General features: G+C 43.3%; 2 protein-coding genes across 2 annotated transcripts in view; one reads left to right on the top strand and one right to left on the bottom strand.

Moving 5' to 3' along the window:
* The window catches only part of LOC123744943 (keratin-associated protein 5-2-like), a 23,128-nt gene extending 21,193 nt beyond the window's left edge, over positions 1 to 1,935 (bottom strand). Inside the window, exon 1 of the mRNA XM_045725162.2 lies at positions 1,778 to 1,935. Coding sequence (XP_045581118.2) covers positions 1,778 to 1,935 — 158 coding nt within the window. The remainder of the gene's footprint in view (positions 1 to 1,777) is intronic.
* The window catches only part of LOC123744944 (uncharacterized), a 231,224-nt gene that overhangs the window by 8,344 nt on the left and 202,880 nt on the right, over positions 1 to 20,000 (top strand). The gene's annotated exons all lie outside the window — the stretch shown is intronic.

The following is a 20,000-nucleotide window of genomic DNA, read 5'->3' as shown; positions in this document are numbered from 1 at the left end:
TACCTGCTGGCCAAATGAAACTTTAAGCCTTTCCTGGGGAGTACCAGTTTGGCACTGAAAGTCTTAGGTGATCCACGCCCGAGTCATGTCAGTTGCAAACTACAATATCCGTTTGTCTAGCGACTGGTTCAAGCGACAATGTTGGCTTGCAATAAGCGTAGTGTACTGGTGAGAGGTGGCTGTCCGCCTCGCTCCCAGCTGAGCGTGACTTACGACCTCCAAAAGCCACAGTTAAGATGTCTTATGTCGGTTTCATCGACAAACTATACCCTCTCCCCCCCCTCCCCCAAGTGCCGGTATGGGGTGGAGTTTATTGGAGAGATTGGAGATGTAGTTGTTGGAGAGGGTGAATACGAGGCAGCGGTAGAGCAACGGTCTGGGTTCACGCAGGTCGGCGTTCAATCCCCGACCGTCCAAGTGGTTGGACACCATTCCTTCCCCCGCCCCCGTCCCATCCCAAATCCTTATTCTGACTCCTTCCAAGTGCTATATAGTCGTAATGACTTGGTGCTTTCTCCTCATAGTTCCTTCCTATCCCCCCCCCCCCGTTCTTACGAATTGCCAAGCGTCAAATTTGAGGTGGTTTTACGCAACCAGAAGCGTCAGTATTACGACGTTTTTTTTATGTAGGCAGTGCTGAAGTCGACGTTCTTTACAAACAAGCCAGCAGGCAGGCGGGTACAGAGAGCTGGAGCTCGCCCTCCAGGCGTCACAAACAACCCAGCCACTCAACTAGGTCGTCTCATTTAAATATCGACGTTTTAGGTTAGGTGGGTAGCTTGGGTTAGTAAGTTTCTGGTTACGTTAGCACTCTGTATCTTGTACGTGGTGGCCAATCAAGAGAAGGGTCTGCACTGCTGTGTAATACAGCCAGGTAAACACACCTCTCCCTTTCACTCAGGCATTTAGCAAGACTTGCAAGCATTGTCTTGCATGTTGCATCAACACCTCTTGAGAAAATAGCTATCAATCTCGAGCAAATTGATCTGAGCTGCAAGAATATTGTTCCATCAGACGAGGCAGCGGTTATGATAAGGGGAGGAAATCATCAGACCTCAAGGACCTGTGTTTAATAATACTTCTTATTATTGGGGATATGAAGCCTGGACCTACTTCAAGGTTCCTTCCCTCCCTAGGTCGTACCTTTCCCCAGGATGCAACGCCATAAGCAATTGCTTAACACCCAGGTACACCCCAGGATGCAACCCCAGAACACCTGGGGACTCTGCCCCCTAATTGTTTCTGTCTGGAGCTGGAATCAAACCCGTGTCCCTAGATTGTGAATCGTGGACCCTGACCGCTCGGCCGCGAGATCCTGTATGTGTGTGTGTGTGTGTGTGTGTGTGTGTGTGTGTGTGTGTGTGTGTGTGTGTGTGTGTGTGTGCGTAAGCGTCTTAATTTCTGGTACGTCTCGGCGACGAGTTGATGATGATGTTCAGGACTTATCATCTTTCCCAACCCCGAACTCATCACTCCGAGTGCTGGTACTCGGGTAAAGCGTTAGCTGTGTCGAGGAGGCACAATCGTTCCGGTGCACAATCGCATAAGTGCTCAAAGATACATGTACCAATAGCAGTATATCCATCAGGTACATTTTTCTCTCCCATCTCCCTCCCCCCTTCTCTCTAACAACCCCCTAACAATCTTCCCTTCAAACATTCACCCTTTCTAACATCTTCCCCCCCCTAACATCCCTCGAAACATCTTCCCCTCTCCCCCTTAGGAGAATCTTCTCGTGTTTCATCAAGCGAAATCTTTTTCTGTGAGATTCCTGTACCTTGCATCTTCATCCCCTGATCCCTGAAGCCATTCTCCCTGTTGGGATCTTCCATTTCCTTCACTGCGGTAATAGCCGTTTATCTTCCTTCCTCCAGCTGCACTCCTCGTATATCCTCCTATACCTGTTACAGGAAGCCTCCTGTTTTTCGACTTCATCTTCTGAATCCTCCTGAGGCCTTCCTGTTGGTTGTTAAGGGCTTCTGAACTCTACTGTTGGTTGTTAGTTGGGTCTGAAACCTTCCGTTGGGTGATAGTTTGCTTCTGAACCTTTTTCTGTTGGTTATTAGTGGATTCTGAATCCTCCTCTGGTGGCTTCACAACCTGTTCTCTTACAAAGAACGTCGCCTTTCGCTCGAATAGCGTCACGTAAGGCTGAAAAAATTGTCGTACTAGAAAATGGAAGCGACTGGCGAAAGTGACGTACTGTCCCGTTTTCTGTTTTGGGTCCTCTGGTGCGTTATTAGAGGACGCTTTAAATTGACCGTTTTCTGGACGTTGGGAAACCTAAGGAGGACGGACTGTGTTACTGTGACAATCGACTTGAGAATGGTCCAGGACGGACCGAAACGTCGTCGTCCCTTCACCTTCTAGTGTGTGGTCTGGTCAACATACTTTAGCCACGTTATTGTGACTCATCGCATGTGTTACTGGCTTCTGATGCCTCCTTATGGCTAGTATCGAACCCTTCTCCTGTTTACCCTTATTAGATACTGAATCTCTTCATTTAACTGCTAATTGCACCAGAACTGCCACACTTAGTTATCAGTGGCTTCTGAACCTCCTATTGGTTGCTACTGAGTTATACTGAGTTCTCAAATTTAGACTGAATTGAGCAGCTAATCTATACTGTCTTCCTGGAATGGTCAGGAAGCTCGTTCCACTCATCCAATGGTTCTTTAAGTAATTGGAAGGTGCGGCAATTGTTATGAGAATAAGTTAAACGACTTTAACCCTCGATCACTTTGAATAAAGATGAGAACAGACTAAAGGCTTGAGATATGAGGATTGTTAGCAGTGATTGTTGTCCAGGGAGCCGGTCGGCCGAGCGGACAGCACGCTGGACTTGTGATCCTGTGGTTCCGGGTTCGATCCCGGGCGCCGGCGAGAAACAATGGGCAGAGTTTATTTCACCCTATGCCCCTGTTACCTAGCAGTAAAATAGGTACCTGGGTGTTAGTCAGCTGTCACGGGCTGCTTCCTGGGGGTGGAGGCCTGGTCGAGGACCGGGCCGCGGGGACACTAAAGCCCCGAAATCATCTCAAGATAACCATTGAACACCTGGGTGGGCTCCATTATCATCCTGGGTGGGTTCCATTACAATGTTTTCATTTGCAGGAATATTTTGTAATTCTCTCGTGATACAGACTACTGGAGTACAACGCTGAAATATATATGTAAATGTATACTTTTATCTTAAAAAATACGCGTGGCGTGTTTTAATTTCAGATATATTATGAAAGATGGGGGCTATTAAAATTTTATTAAAAATATAATGTTGAAACTTGTAAATTAAGAACATGCCATATGCAATGTGTGTTTGAGCTTTATTGATAGCTATCCATGGAGAGGTCATGCAAATATCGGTTAATAATAAAGCCTTAAGCCAATAACATTAAGTATGAAATGATAAAAATCTAATTTAACCAAATAAGCACCAAGGTATAGCAATATAATAATGGTGAAAGTTAACATATTAACTTGTTATACTCTTCAGTCCATTTATATACGTTCTGGAGAATATAAATTAAGTTTGTTAGTGTATTCTAACAAACAAATTCTCAAGAGGTGTGTAGTTCCTGGGATTAACTAGGTTAATATCCTCTGTACTAGTTAATTTATGCCTATTGTAAGCTGAAGAAGAAAACAACTGAAAAAGCTAAATATTTTTATCTATTAAAGAAAAAAGCTAAATATTGCCTACGTTTCAATACGTAAACTCATCTATTCAACTTGCTTTATTCCATACATTTATCTATTACTTTTTTGAATGAAAAAATCCTACTAATCATTTCGATTTTGCAATTTCAACATTGTCCAGCTGATATCTGGGAACCGTTATCATTAACTCAATATAATATATATGACAGTGACATTATATATGAATAATATATATGACAGTGTCAGACCACGGAGGAAAATTGAAACAAGAATTTCCTTAAGTACTTTCGTATATTAATACATCTTCAGAAGGAGTTCAGAAGCACTCCTTCTAAAGATGTATTAATATACGAAAGTACTTAAGGCTTCGAGAAGCTCGAATGGACATAAACAACTCCCATCTGGCAGAGAAAACAAGCTCAACCCAGTGTGGATAACCAGGATTTTCTACCATGAGTGGATAACGCACCTCACAGTGTGGATAAGACAGTCTTCTATATCTTGTGGCTATAACGCTGTCTCCTCTGTCAAGGGAATAACAACCTGGCCTAATCCTGCCTGGAAATAAGCATCTCTCTCTCTCTCTCTGGAGTGTAAGACACACGCAGAGGACTCCCCCTTATCCTAAACAGACGACTGTGGCCTGTGTCCTACATGGCCCTAATCCTTGGGCTGTCCAGAACCTTACTACGGCCGTCTTGGAGACAGCTTTACCGGGCCATAAACAAGATTAACCCCGAAATCCTAAGAAAAATGTTTTTGCTCTCTGTCCCAAGGTGGTTAAATCTCAAACTGTTGCTCAGGCCAAGACGCTGTGGGCTCCTGGAGGCAAGATAGGAGAGAGGGAGGGAGGGAGGGAGAGAGAGAGAGAGAGAGAGAGAGAGAGAGAGAGAGAGAGAGAGAGAGAGAGAGAGAGAGAGAGAGAGAGAGAGAGAGAGAGAGAGAGAGAGACTTAGAGTTACTAGACCATACGAAGGGTTGTATAGTTTGTGCCAAAAGCTATAGTTGTGTGAAACTAAGCTTTAATAAGACTTAATCGAAATCCTCAGTTTAGTCAAAATTGTAATTAATTTTGTCAATAAAGATGTTACTAATAATAATAATGGTTAGTCATGTATGGCCATGTTCTCGTTAGCCTGCAGTGACAAATTCAACCTTCCTGTTTTCTATCGTATTTCAATACAATTCAATACAATATTTCAGTAGAATTCTAATTAGTGACTTTAGATCATTATTAAACTCTTAGTGGTGACTATTAAACTGTTACTGGAGTCTATTAAGGTCTTACTGACGACTATTAAACATCCTGGCGAACCCGAGGAACATTACCATAGTTTCAGTGATAATGGTGAGCACTGACCACTATCACAGACTTCTTATTGGCCACACGTCACTGTCACGACTGCAATAGTGATCATGGGTCACCATCACCACCAACGCCTTTACCTCCTACTCCTTCACCTCTCTCCTCTCTCCCTCACTTCTCTTCCTTCTCCCATCTCCTCCTCACTTCTCCTCCTCACCCACATTAACACACACGGCACACAGGAAGTATTATTTCCAAACACTTCCCCTTCAGCACGCACTTCGTCACATAACCACATTACCACACAAGCATTAAATCTTCCTGGAAACTTTGGCTAAATGACAAAATGGGACCTCGCTTCATATAATTGCGTCCTTCATGAGATTAATCAGTTATTCCGGTAACGTCTCTGATGTTAACCGGAGCTCTCTGGGGTCCGGAAGCTGCTATACCAGATGTTCTTACCTTGTTCTCCATTGTGTTCATGTTCTTCATACATGTTCTTCTACATGTTCTTACATGTATACTCGATAGTTTAAAATGGGTGCAGAATTCCCTGGAAACACAAACCGAAACTGTCTCTATTTTCCGCTTGTTACAACTTGTAATAAAGTTGTTACATCTTGGTTTAACGTGTTTATGACGTATTAGAACGCTGTTACAACTTGCTATATTGGTTGTTATAACTGGTTAGGAGGTATTAGAATTTGTTCGAACGTTGTACCAACGTCGTAGTTTCGGTGTGTGTTTGGCGGGAATCCAATGATTGATAACTATCAATGCCCCCCCCCCTCCTAAGAGTACAAGTTAATTCTTTATTCTTTTCGTTAACCGTCACTAAACGCTTCTCTCCTTGCGTTAACTGATCCTAAGCTGTAGTACTGCTAATTTTCGTTTCATCTGTTGCACCTGTTCACCTAGAAGTTTGCAGGGGCTGTAGTTTATGTTCTATGGCCTATGTGTCTGGTAGTCTATATGTTCTGTAGCCTGTGTCCTGTACTCTATGTGTCATGAATCCTATGTGTTCTTGGTCTATGTGTTATGTAGGCTATGTGTCATAGCATATGTGTCCTGTAGCCTCTATGCTACCCCTCTGAAGATTCCAGCCCATCTTCCTGTTGTGGTAATACTTATAGTAACGACGAGGACAATAGTACATATACCGACATACAACGAAATTAGAAAGTCGAAATCTGAACTATTCAGTTGGACCAACTGGAAAACTATTTTTTTTACTTGTGTTACTTTGACACACTAACCCTAACCTATCCTAACCTCCCTAGGCCTAACACAAGATATCTGAGGCCTAATATAGTACATATGTGTGCTATACAAGGCCTAGGAATATTTTTTTGTGATTCAGCTTCATTTATTTTAAAAGAATTCCTTACTAGTCAGAATACTATTATCTAAAAGCTAAGAACGTACGAATTCTGACTATTGGCGGTTTGTCACAATAGCTACTATCTAAATAGGGTTGTTGTAAGATTTAGGAATATCTAATTACACCAAGGGAAGGGAACTGGAAGGGGGGAAAGCGCCAAGCCATTACGACTATATACCACTGGGAAGGGGTCAGGATAAGATTAAAGGATGGGACGGGTGGGGGAGTGAGGGGGACGGGATGGGGGAGTTAGGGGGACGGGTGGGGGTGACCCCCAAAGAGTAAAAAAAATTAACGTCAAATTTACAAGTGTCTACACTTGATGTAAATCTTATGTTTAATCGTAAATCGTACCTGTCTTGTTAAGCTTCAAAGAATACTGTAGGTAAGATTTGATGTTTTCTTGAGATGTTTTCCTGTTTTCAGTCTGTTAACTTTGTTTTTTTTCCGGATGATATGAAAATGCGTGAAAAAACAGTTTAGCAACATTGCACAATTCTCCGTGAAATACTTCACAGTGGATTAAAAAAATCTTCCGGCTCTATTATGTCTGTAAATGCTGTGTTGGGAAAATAATCTGCCTCATTTATTTGCTCTGGGGAAAAATATTACCTCCTGTGAGCGAGGAGGTCCCAGAAAATATAGCATGTGCCATATATATATATATATATATATATATATATATATATATATATATATATATATATATATATATATATATATATATATATATATATATATCTCCCTTCACTGTCCCATGATGCTCAATGTGTGCTGAAAATCCTTGTTTTTTTATATTATTGACTTAAGAAGACATCAATCATGCAGCCTCTCTCTCTCTCTCTCTCTCTCTCTCTCTCTCTCTCTCTCTCTCTCTCTCTCTCTCTCTCTCTCTCTCTCTCTCTCTCTCTCTCTCTCACTATCCTCTACACTCTCACCCTCCTCACCTGTTCCCTGACACTCTCTAAACCTCTCATCTTCTATCCTTTAATTGCGTCTTATATATTATCTTTTGTTTAGCCCTTCCTTTCTAACCCTTCGTGAATGAGTACTGTCTAGTGCTGGACGGTGTACCACACACACACACACACACACACACACACACACACACACACACACACACACACACACACACACACACACACTTGGCGTTACATTGTTGTTTTCGTCAAGTAAATTCCAACTAAGCTCCTCCCTGAATGCATTTCCTGAGGATTTGCATGAAGATTCCGACGCAATACCTTTTAATCTGTATATATTTACTCTCAATAGAATTCCATTTTGTGAGGATTTATATTTGCATTATATCCGTTATCTGGAAGGTTTTATTTTTTGATCTGATGTTGAAATGCTCCTGGGAAAAGGTTCCCCCCCCTACCCCCACCCCAGCGCCATCAGCCCAGATTCACGAAGCAGTTACGCAAGTACCTACGAACGTGTACATCTTTCCTCAATCTTTGACGGCTTTGGTTACATTTATTGAACAGTTTACAAGTATGAAAACTTGCTAATTAACTGTTGTTATTGGTGTAAACAGCCTCCTAGTGCTTCGCAGCTCATTAACTGTTTAATAATTGTAAACAAAGCCGCCAAAGATTTAGGAAAGATGTACATGGTTCATAAGTGCTTGCGTAACTGCTTCGTGAATCTTACCCCTTTTATTTTAACTGTATTAAAATAAAAATAATTTAAGTAACTCTAAAATAGTATTACCTCAGATCAAATTGATTACATATTTATTTATTTATTTATTTATATACAAGAAAGTACATTGGGTTTGTTAGGATACATAGCACAGTGCATTATATATGTATATGTATTATCATCATAAACAACATATTATCATGTTGTTTATATGAAGTATTGGGGTTGTATTTTGACACTTATGTAGGTGACACGTTTTAGAGACGCGAGCTTCAAACGCACGACGTATGTGAAGTACTGTTTGAGAAAAGTTTTAATGGAACAAGTAACTTTTCTTTTTTAAATTAATGCATTAAGTTTTTTCAATTCATAGATGGAGATTGAGAGAGAGAGAGAGAGAGAGAGAGAGAGAGAGAGAGAGAGAGAGAGAGAGAGAGGAGAGAGAGAGAGAGAGAGAGGGCCGCTGGATTAACGAGCTTATGGTCACATGTTTTGAGGATTGTCAGCAAAACTTACAAATAATTACATTCAAACTTACACCTCGAGGTGTAAGATCTTACACCTCACCTCCAGGTGTAAGATCCACAGTGTGGGCAGCAGGATGTAAGATCCTGGTTGTATGATGGTGGGAAGACTGTGGGTGTAACACACGACGTACGTACGTTCATCAGACGTTGGTTCGAACCCTCGTCACGGCACTTGTGGATTTTTTTTACTGTGGGTATACGATCTACTTCAGTCGTCAATGACATTTCGCTGAGTATTCCAACCTACTTGTGCTGGACGGTAGAGCGACGGTCTCGCTTCATGCAGGTCGGCGTTCAATCCCCATTCGTCCAAGTGGTTGGGGCACCATTCCCTCCCCCTTCTCGTCCCATCCCAAATCCTTATCCTGACCCCTTCCCAGTGCTATATAGTCGTAATGGCTTGGCGCTTTCCCCCCCTGATAGTTCCCTTCCCTGCTTGGCTCTTTAGCTCTATAGTGCCTGATCAACGTACACTAAATACCAACATATTCCATCACAGAGCACATAACCTAAGGCTAAATATGCAAATAAACATTATAATATATGAGAATATTATTTTACATATAAACACAATATAGTAATCGTTTACACAATACGTTAAACATTTATTAATACTTCTTTAAGGCCAGTCTGTGAGTGGTGCTGCGTATTAGGCCTATATTTAGGCCTTCGTAACCTCTGGCTGGTTAGCGAAGCGAACCTCACAATACGATAATGACTTATCCAAAAGTAAACTTTCGTACTGACCATAAGTCAGAATAATAGTAAACTCAGTATATACGCACCGAAGCGTACCTAGCGGTGCATATATATACTTGTGGAGGGTCGGCTGTAGCTAGGACTAACATAGGTTTGGAAGATGGATTACTCTCTTTCTTACTCTTCGTCTTAGGTTGCATCGAAGACCTTCCACTGAACACTAATTTGTATGCAGGCGATACAGCTCAATCGACTTGAGAATGGTCCAGGACGGACCGAAACGTCGTCGTCCCTTCACCTTCTAGTGTGTGGTCTGGTCAATACTAATCTATAGTCATCGTACAAGCAAACGAACGGTGTGTGAGATATCAGTCACAAATACATGTGGCATAAAACAATGAAACACCTGTCGAAACACCTGACACTCGTATTTGTATCGTAGAGAGGAACTCAAAGTCAAGTCATATACGCCGCTACAGAACAACCACGAAGCTCTCGTCTCGAACTTTTGAACGAGACAAACGAACCCTCCCCCCCCCCTCCGTCATGGAGGGCTTTGTTGGGAAACTATTGACAGTGAAACTATTGTAGTGGATAAAACAGGTAGGGGTGGTTCAAGGGGGGACACAATGCAGCGTGTGTCCAATCACATCTCACTTACCAAACTCGCGATTTGACGCCACATCGTTAAAGATTATTATTTCCCTTATCTCCTGGCCATGTAAAGATCCAGGGGGCCAGATTCAAGAAGCAGTTCGTAAGTGCTTGCGTAACTGCTTCATGAATGTGACCCCCTGGTTTCTTTAGCTAAAGCCCATGATGTCTATTGCTTCATTATGCTATCTCATTTCATCTATATTACATAACTCTGCTATGAAGCGACTTCACAATAATGCTCAACCGGACCCCTAAGCTGATGGCTGAGCTGCCTGTCTCGCTCTTCTGATCGCGTAATAGACATTGATGATTTATAGTTTAACAGCAGTGGCCTCAAGGAGATTGTCACGCTGAAGTGGTCTCCTCCTGTCGGTATGTGTCTAAGATGAAAAGTTCCTTGTTGTGAAACCGAGGGCGTAAGATCGTGGGTGTGTGTGATAGAAGGTATAGGATCCTTGGCGAGTGATAGTGGATAAAAAGATCGACTTCTGATGTCACTACCATTTCAATGAGTCTTTTTCTATAAAGGTCTGCTATGTTAGGTCTCTCAGCTCTAGTATCTGATCCAATTCCAGCCTAAACAAACAAAACAAACTTACTGAAACGTTTCATTAAGTACAGCACACACACACACTTCTCTATCATTCTCAGTGGCGACGGTTCAGTTCCTTAGCTTTTGGATGTTGTGTCTTTCTAAAACTTCTTCTCAAGTCATTTTTGTAATTTCTATGTTCTCGTTTGCTTGTTCTTTTCTATACATTGTGATTTCCTTTTATTCTTTTGCTCTCTGTGTTACTTCCATGTGATCATTTGCTTCTCTTCTCTGTCTCCAGACACTGGCAGGTAAACCAGGTAAACTAATACTATTCTTGGTATCCTTATCTCTCGGTAGTGGTATTAATATTCCTTCAGTTTCTTTGATTTTGTTCACTGTGTAGTTCATGATTTTTTTTTATTTCTCTAGTTCTCTTTCTTAAGCTATTTCCTTCAGGAATTCTCTGATATTCTGATCTTTCCCTTCCCGATTCCCAACTCCCTTATGTTCAACCGCTATCTTGTTTCTATAATCTTTATTGGTTTTTACTTATTCATAAAATACGGTGGAATTTCATGGTCAATGAAATTGACCATGAATGTCCAATGTCAATGTCCATCAATGTCCAATGGACATTGTCCAACAATGTCCATCTTTGTGTGAAGGCCAGATGTTATCCAGGTGATTAGACAGCTCCTCCTTGCTTCCTCCCTCATTGTAAATATTGTAAATATTGTAAATATTGTAAAATATTGTAAATACTACAGATATATTGTAATGAAAAAATGTCTGTAACCATCTGACATTATATTTATAATGTGTGCAGGTTAAATGTAATTCATAATGTAAAATCTCCGCTGAAGTCTGATAAAGAATTGTTCATTTTTTTTTTACCAGCTGTGCCACAGCATCTCCTCTGAATTCTTTATCCTTTCATACCCGATAATCCTTACTGAAAACTGCAGTGGAGATCAAATTAGTTCATTTAGTCTCTGCAATTGCTGTCTCCTCAGGTTTTGTGTTCCCAAGTTTTCTTTGAGTTCCTCCACTTTATTAGACAAATCATCATCATTGGTGTTAAATTCACAGTGTGTGACGGACGTTATAAAGTCTTCGGCATGTGCCGGAGCAAGATGTATGTCAGAGAAAAGGAAAGAAGAACTATCATTAATGCCACATTTCAAAATCCATAAAGACATTTATAATCACATAACCTTTATTGCGCCAATCTACTTCCATCTTGACTGAAAACGGCTTAACTCAGGCTATAATTGAATCGTAAAGTACCAGGCCTTTACCGCCTTGATTTGTAAAGTTTTGCTTAAATTGGACCGACGATTATTCTGTTAATATAATAACGATTAGTGTACACACGTATATTTGTTTAATCATACAAAAGTGTATGAAGATTTTACAGATTAGAGTGCAAAGTTTGATTGATATGGGACAGATTGCAAGAAATTCTACTTTCTGCGTCGCTAATTATGTGGAGGATAAAATCCACAAGGCCAATCTTATCTTCCAAAATCTCAGTGTGGATGATGAGATGCTGTCATGGCCCATTTGACGAGATGAGAGCATAATATCTGTCGCTTGTAATAATACTTTCCCTTCCATCATTTCACTGTATAACCGAACAATTTACACCGAACCAGGCTGTATAAAGGAGCATAATCGGAAGCACATATTTTTATTAGTGGCAATTCATCACAGCTGTGCTGGGTTATGGGTCTATCTTGCCCCGTACGGCAGCCTCCGGCATATTCAATAGGCCGTATCACCCCCGGCGTCCGCGTTTTACTGGGATACTTTAAACCAACTAACATTCATGGCTTGCGCTAAAGCTTACACCAGATTGTCCGGTGTTTCTCCCGGTGTTCGGTTCTCTCTCTCTCTCTCTCTCTCTCTCTCCTGGTGTCCGGTTTTCTCTCTCTCTCCCCTGGTGTTCGGTTCGCTCTCTCTCCTGGTGTCCGGTTCTCTCTCTCTCTCCTGGTGTCCGGTTCTCTCTCTCTCTCTCTCTCTCTCTCTCTCTCTCTCTCCTGGTGTCCGGTTCTCTCTCTCTCTCCTGGTGTCAGGTTCTCTCTCTCTCTCCTGGTGTCCGGTTCTTTCTCTCTCTCTCTCTCTCTCCTGGTGTCCGGTTCTCTCTCTCTCTCCTGGTGTCAGGTTCTCTCTCTCTCTCCTGGTGTCCGGCTCTTTCTCCTGGTGTTAGGTTCTCTCTCTCTCTCTCTCCTGGTGTCCGGTTCTCTCTCTCTTCTGGTGTCCGGTTCTCTCTCTCTCCTGGTGTCCAGTTTTCTCTCTTCTTCTCTGGCGTCTGATACTTCTTACCGAAGTATTTCAGGATCATGTTTTAGAGTTCCGTGCGACGAAGCTGTGTAACCTGCTACTCAATTATTTTTGTTCGTGTTTCACACCTGAGTCTCTATCACCTGGCCGGTATGTCCTGGACTCTGTTGCTGGAGCGTTGGGCGTTGTTTATCCTCCTGTTGTGAGTTCCCCAGTTCGTTTCTCTTGCTGTTAGACACCCAGGTCGACTCTTCTGGTTTCCCGTTGCGAGTTTAAGAGTTTGTTTATCTTCCTGTTCCTGTTGTTTGTCATAGACTTCGTCAATCTTCCCGTTGTATGGCACAGCGTTTTTATCTCCTGCAATTGTGTGATACAGAGTTGGTCTTATTGCATCGCAGAGAATGTCTAAGTCATGATGTAGAGATCGAGGAGACATACCACAGTGTCTCTCTCCGTATGTTGTATGTCTTGTTCTTTCTGCTGCGTATATTATAGAACTACGCACGGTGACGCCAATATGTGAAGCATTGTTTCATTCATTTCTAAGTCTCTCGCCTCGGTGTTCTTGTACCTATTACCTCACTTTGGAGGTTATCTTGAGGTTATCTTGAGATGATTTCGGGGCTTTTAGTGTCCCCGCGGCCCGGTCCTCGACCAGGCCTCCACCCCCAGGAAGCAGCCCGTGACAGCTGACTAACATCCAGGTACCTATTTTACTGCTAGGTAACAGGGGCATAGGGTGAAAGAAACTCTTCCCATTATTTCTCGCCGGCGCCCGGGATCGAACCCGGGACCACAGGATCACAAGTCTAGTGTGCTGTCCGCTCGGCTCCCGGTCGGCCGAGGTATAGAGTATAATCTGAAACATGGCGGTTAACAACCTGTCCTCTTAAAAAGAACGTCGCTTTTGGGCGTTTGTCCGTATGGCCGAATTTGGACGTAATTTGAAATTGAATTTTTTTTTTAAATAAATGTGGGATTTTTTTTTCAACAACAGTAAGTTAAGGGTCCTCTGATAGGTTAGGTGGGCAGGAAATTCTCATAAAGTTTCAAAACGTTATGAAAAACGTTAATTTAAAGTGTCCTCTCATAACGTCTGCGCGTAGGCGGGACGACTCAAATAGAAAACGGAACAGAACGTCACTTTTGTGAGTCGATTTCATTTCAAATTACGTCCAAATTTGGCCATATCGCGCATACGAGCGAAAAGTGACGTTATTTTTAAGAGGACGGGTTGGATTGTAGACTGGTTAAGCAACCCGTCCTCTTAAAAATAACGTCACTTTTCGCTCGTATGCTCACTATGGCTAAATTTGGACGTAATTTGAAATTAAATCGACTCACAAAAGTGACGTTCTGTTCCGTTTTCTATTTGAGTCGTCCGGCGTACGCGCAGACGTTATGAGAGGACACTTTACATTAACGTTTTTCATAACGTTTTGAAACTTTATAAGAATTTCCTGCCCACTAACCTATCAGAGGACCCTTAACTTACTGTTGTTGAAAACAAAAATCCCACATTTATTTTAATTTTTTTTTCAATTTCAAATTACGTCCAAATTCGGCCATACGGACAAACGGCCAAAAGCGACGTTCTTTTTAAGAGGACAGGTTGCACAATCTCAACCGGTGGAGGTATCTGAAAAGGCCTCAATCATCACATTCAGATATTTATAAGCTGTGCATCCGTAATATAATTCAGTTTTGCAAGTTTGAAAAATTTCAGCTTAACTCCTCACACCTTTACCTTTGTCACCTGTGTACATGATGACTGTGTGTGTGTGTGTGTGTGTCTAATCTCAGTGTACACTGTGATTATTACGACGTTCGTCAAACTTTTAATATCATCTAATGACGTAATATCCCCTTTTTTATTAGCTTTATTACGGGAATCTACTGCCTCGCCTCGAAGTCAAATGGGTATTGAAGTTTAGTTTACGAATAAGGTGCCTCCCTCGGGGGTGCCTCTTCCAGTGTTCCTCCCTCGGGGGAACCATCCTTCCAGTGCTCCTCCCTCGGGGGGAACCATCCTTCCAGTGCTCCTCCCTCGGGGGGAACCATCCTTCCAGTGTTCCTCTCTCGGGGGTAACCATCATTCCAGTGTTCCTCCCTCGGGGGTAACCATCCTTCCAGTGTTCCTCCCTCTGGGGGAACCATCCTTCCAGTGTTCCTCCCTCGGGGGGAACCATCCTTCTAGTGTTCCTCCCTCGGTTTTTACCTCATCCCTAGGGCGCCTCCATCGGATTACCTCCCTCGGGGAAATCCATTTCTTACCGTGGGGTTTTGTGCCTCGGCAATCATATTTTTCCCTCACTAGAAAGTCTTGGACTGCATAAGCAACAATCACATTAATAAGCAGTCGTGCCCTTTCTTCTCTTTTTCCTACAGCATGGTAGATATAAAGCAATATTGCAGGTTATGACCTGATAGTTTTGTTTCCACGAGTGCAATTTTATTGGGTTCTTTGCATGTGTCTGATACTTGAAAATATTCATTATGTTTAGGTTACGTAAACAACTATGACACTCTGGAAGGGATATATCCACGCAGAAGCATAAATTGCAAAAAATATTTGTTTGTAAATATGTTTGGACACGCCTTTAAACAAACACAGGCTTCAGTATACAAGCATAAAAAACACTCGTATTCGTCTAAGGATCTAAATCATGTCTATATTCACACATATACATTCGTACCGATGTAACTTCATAAACGCGTAACTTGACAACAGTCTAACTTCATAAAACAAACTATTGAAAGTTTACACAAATATACGCAAAAAAGGACAATAAATGATCCTAATTTACTGTTTACAAACACCAACCAAGGAAAAAAACGAAGCCTTGGTCTCCTGGCTTCATCGTTAGAGGAAGCGAGGAAGCCTTTGTCGTCTTTCCCAACATCTGGAAGAGAGTAAGCTGGAGAAGCTGCCTCTTTGATAATGACTGCTCTAGCAAGCCAAGCGCAGTTGTGGACCAGGGAGACAAACTTCTAACATTCCTCACTATTTTTCCTTCTCTCTTTCTCTTTGTCCTAAGCTCTCTCGTCTCGTTTGCCGAATTGTTTTATTTTTTTTCTTGATTTTTTTCAATCTGTTTTTCTTTCAATTTAATGTTTTTATTGCCAACTGTATCGATTTTTTTTATTATTATTATCATCTGTTCTTATATTGTGTCTGTCGCAAGTGGGTGTGTAAATCTTATCTGGTTTATGGAATGACAGAAACAAGTGAAGTAGTTGAGCCATTATATACACTGATCCTTTTATTGTGTCTGTCTATATGTATGTCTGTCTGTCTGTCTGTCTGTCTGTCTCTCTGTCTGTCTGTCTGTCTCTCTGTCTGTCTATCTGTCTGTCTGTCTGTCTGTCTGTCTGTCTGTCTGTCTGTCTGTCTGTCTGTCTCTCTGTCTGTCTGTCTGTCTGTCTGTCTGTCTGTCTCTCTGTCTGTCTATCTGTCTGTCTGTCTGTCTCTCTCTCTCTGTCTCAATGTTTCTCTATCCTACCCTGGGGGAAAATCACAGCCAACTCTTGCCCAATAGAGAGTAACCCCACATTTGCCATAGAAGAAACACCCCGCCCTTGATAAAATAAAATATGACCAAATAACCACAATGACCAGACAACCAAAGCCAATACAGCCCAACCTTGCACAAAACCCACACCATATATATATATATCCCACCTCAAAAACACAAGTAAACATCGAAGCTGTCATATATATATTCCCTGTACACCCGATCATCTTCAAACCGTGCTTTCTTTCGCGCTCCTTTCGTCTCACGGTCGCGGGAGCCGCACTCGTTGGAGCAGCATTTGCGGTCAGATCGCAATTACATCTGGTGGCATTCGCTGGGATCCTGCGCTGCTTACATAGCAGCAGCATCAGCAGCAGAAGCAGCAACAGCAGCAGAAGCAGCAACAGCAGCAGCAGCAGCAGTAGTAGCAGCAGCAGCAGCAGCAGCAGCAGAAGCAGCAACAGCAGCAGCAGCAGCAGCAGCAGCAGAAGCAGCAGCAGCAGCAGCAGAAGCAGCAACAGCAGCAGCAGCAGCAGCAGCAGCAGCAGAAGCAGCAACAGCAGCAGCAGCAGCAGCAGCAGCAGAAGCAGCAGCAGCAGCAGTAGTAGCAGTAGTAGCAGCAGCAGCAGCAGCAGCAGCAGCAGCAGCAGCAGCAGAAGCAGCAACAGCAGCAGAAGCAGCAACAGCAGCAGCAGCAGCAGCAACAGCAGCAGCAGCAGCAGCAGTCCGGCAACACATACACACAAACATTCCATAAACTACATTGTCTCTGGTGCCCCGACGCGGCGGCCACACTCACCAGTGCTGAGAAAATGCATTTGTGTTGTGTCTTGGTTTACGGGCGAGGACACTCACCCTGACGGGACCCGTTTGTTTGTAATGATTTCCATCTTTTAGCAACCACCTTCGGTTATGTTATGATGGGCAGTGGCGTCCCCTTGAAGAAGTTTGATCAAGCCGTCGAAGAGAATGATGATTAGCCACTCGTTCCTGACACGGCAAACGTTATCAAACTGAAGCAGCTTTTGCTTCACGCTTTGATTGGTAGTTTTAAAGGTTTGGTGGGAGTTTAAAAGTCAGTGGACCATCTAGAACACCGTAAATTTCCAGGAAACATTGGGAAGAAAAGATACACATGTTGGAAACTGCTCTTGTGGCAGATGCTTCAGTTTATTTCACAAAGTTGTCTGATGAAATGTTATTTGCTGAATGTGTTCTCGTGTTGCCTGAGTAGCCGAGGACCGCTTCCCTCTCTTGATTGTCTCAAAGAACCAGGGACAGATGACACGTGCCCGAAGACATTCCAGGAACTGGTACAGCTCACAAAAGGTCGTGATTGGCTCCGTGGACAGATGCCAGGCACATGGGTCAAGACATCTTGGGAGTGGAGGAACGACCTCTCACTTCTGAGCACTTCTCCTTTGGGTAAACCTTTGTCCTCCACCACCATCGATGTCCACTGCCACCAAATCCACCACAACCTGGGCCACCACCAGCTGGGCCACCACAACCTGGGCCACCACCAACAAGCCGGTCCAGCACCACCAGCCCGGTCCAGCACCACCAGCCTGGGCCACCACCACCAGCCTGGGCCACCACCACCAGCCTGGTCCACCACCACCAGCCTGGTCCACCACCACCACCTCCCTTGCTCCAGGGCAGCTCCTGCTTCATTAACTAAATTCACCCAAAAAGTCCGGAGTCCGCAGAATGCTTAGGTGCGTTGTCGACTTTTCTCAATGTATTTGTTTCGGACCCCAGCAGTCACCCGTCCGGCCAGGGGTCTCGGGCCATTTGTAAAGGTCCTGTTAATGGGTAAATTTGGAGCCAACAACAACGCGACAAGGACGGATGGAGAGAGAGAGAGAGAGTGAGAAATTGCAAAAATAAGGCACACGCACACACACACCAGCCAATTATATTGCAATTAGTCAGAGATGAGAAAAATGAGGATGGGGTGAGGAGGGCGAGTCGTTGAGGTGAGGCTGGGAAGACTTGCGAGAGAATGAGGAAAGTGTGATGAAGCTGGGAATTGGGAAGGGTGATGATAACGTGTCGGGAGGGACGGAATTATCAGGGGTAAAACGCCAAGCCATTGCGACTATATAGCACTTGGAAGGAATCAGGATAAGGAATTGGGATGGGACGGGGAGAAAGGAATGGTGCCCAACCACTTGGACGGCGAAATACAGCCTAACATTAAACTGTGAATGATGTAACTGGTTGACATGATGAACTGGACGTCAACACAAGAATAACTGACAACCATAATACGGTTGGTACTGACAGTCAAGGTCCTGGAACACTTAATAAAATGACCAAATTATCAACTTGATAAGGTTGACCTGGTCGAGGTCACTTTACTTGGCACGCGAAGTAGTGATGATTTGGCTCTTAGTTCGCCTTAAGTCTACTTAGGAATTGGTGTGTACTCGTCTAGTTGTGCTTGTGGGGGGTTGAGCTCTGGCTCTTTGGTCCCGCCTCTCAACTGTCAATCAACTGACATACAGATTCATGAGCCTACTGGGCTCTATTATATCTACATTTAAAACTGTGTATGGAGTCTGCCTGGTAGACACACGGTCACATCACAAGGTGTGTGTGTGTGTGTGTGTGTGTGTGTGTGTGTGTGTGTGTGTGTGTGTGTGTGTGTGTGTGTGTACTCACCTAATAGAAGGTGAGTACACACACGCACAGTGTGTACTCACCGTTCTTTCAGTGTACTCAAGAGTGCTTTCAGTGTTGAGATGAGTTCCTCTCATTGCTAATCTTGGAGGCCCAGGTCGACTGATTGCAGGTCTTATCTTGTTAAGACAAAGGTTGGCACTGCGACACAATTTTACAAGTGAGGTCATTACAAGCAGTAAGGTCTTTTTCCATCACCAAACAACGAGCATGACCTTGTACACACAAGGCTGGATATCTGGCGTGAAGAATATATATGATAGCAAATAATCCATGCAGAATGGATTCATTCCAGAATGATATTCTGGACGACAATCGACTTGAGAATGGTCCAGGACGGACCGAAACGTCGTCGTCCCTTCACCTTCTAGTGTGTGTGGTCTGGTAAACACATGTTGCTGAACCCAGGATAACCGAACTGGGCCATCGATAGCCATTTGACTGTGCCACTGGCTGTCACACATTGACTGTGTGACAGTCAATGTCACACAGTGTCTTCTCACTACACGACCCTTGAATTCCTGTCACCCCCTTGCACCTAACCTTCTTGCCATCAACAAGTTTTAATGCATTAGGGTGAGTCTGCTGATATTGCTGTTCCAATCAGGATGATCCTTGATGAAAACTATATGGCTTGAGTTCTATTTGATGAGGTTTCAAGCACACGAAGACATCACACGGTCATCATGAACGAAAAGTACCAGAAGATGAGCGTCGTCGTTCCATAGCACCAAACAACCAATTAAGTGACGACCTGGCTCTGACCCAATCATGGGGTGGTGGGGGGGGGGTGAAGACTGACCAGTGAGTGGCTTCAGAGGTCACCTCTCCTGGGCTATACCAGATCACATGATTTGAGTAGTGAGGATGATGGGCATGACGTCAGAGCCCCATTGACCACTACCCCCATATTTGACCCCCCCCCAAAAAAAAAAAAATTAAATACAGCCTAACATCAATCCCATTACATAAATTGATATATCCGGAAAAGGTTGATTAATGTTAAGGTAAGAGTATTTGTACCTGTTGTATTTGTACCTTTTGTATTTGTACCTTTTGACAATAAAGTAGAAACATAGATATATCGCGATAAAGGCTGGGAGGGGGA

This window comes from Procambarus clarkii, chromosome 57 (assembly GCF_040958095.1).
Source record: "Procambarus clarkii isolate CNS0578487 chromosome 57, FALCON_Pclarkii_2.0, whole genome shotgun sequence".
Taxonomy (NCBI): domain Eukaryota; kingdom Metazoa; phylum Arthropoda; class Malacostraca; order Decapoda; family Cambaridae; genus Procambarus; species Procambarus clarkii.
This window is presented reverse-complemented; position numbering and strand designations above follow the sequence as displayed.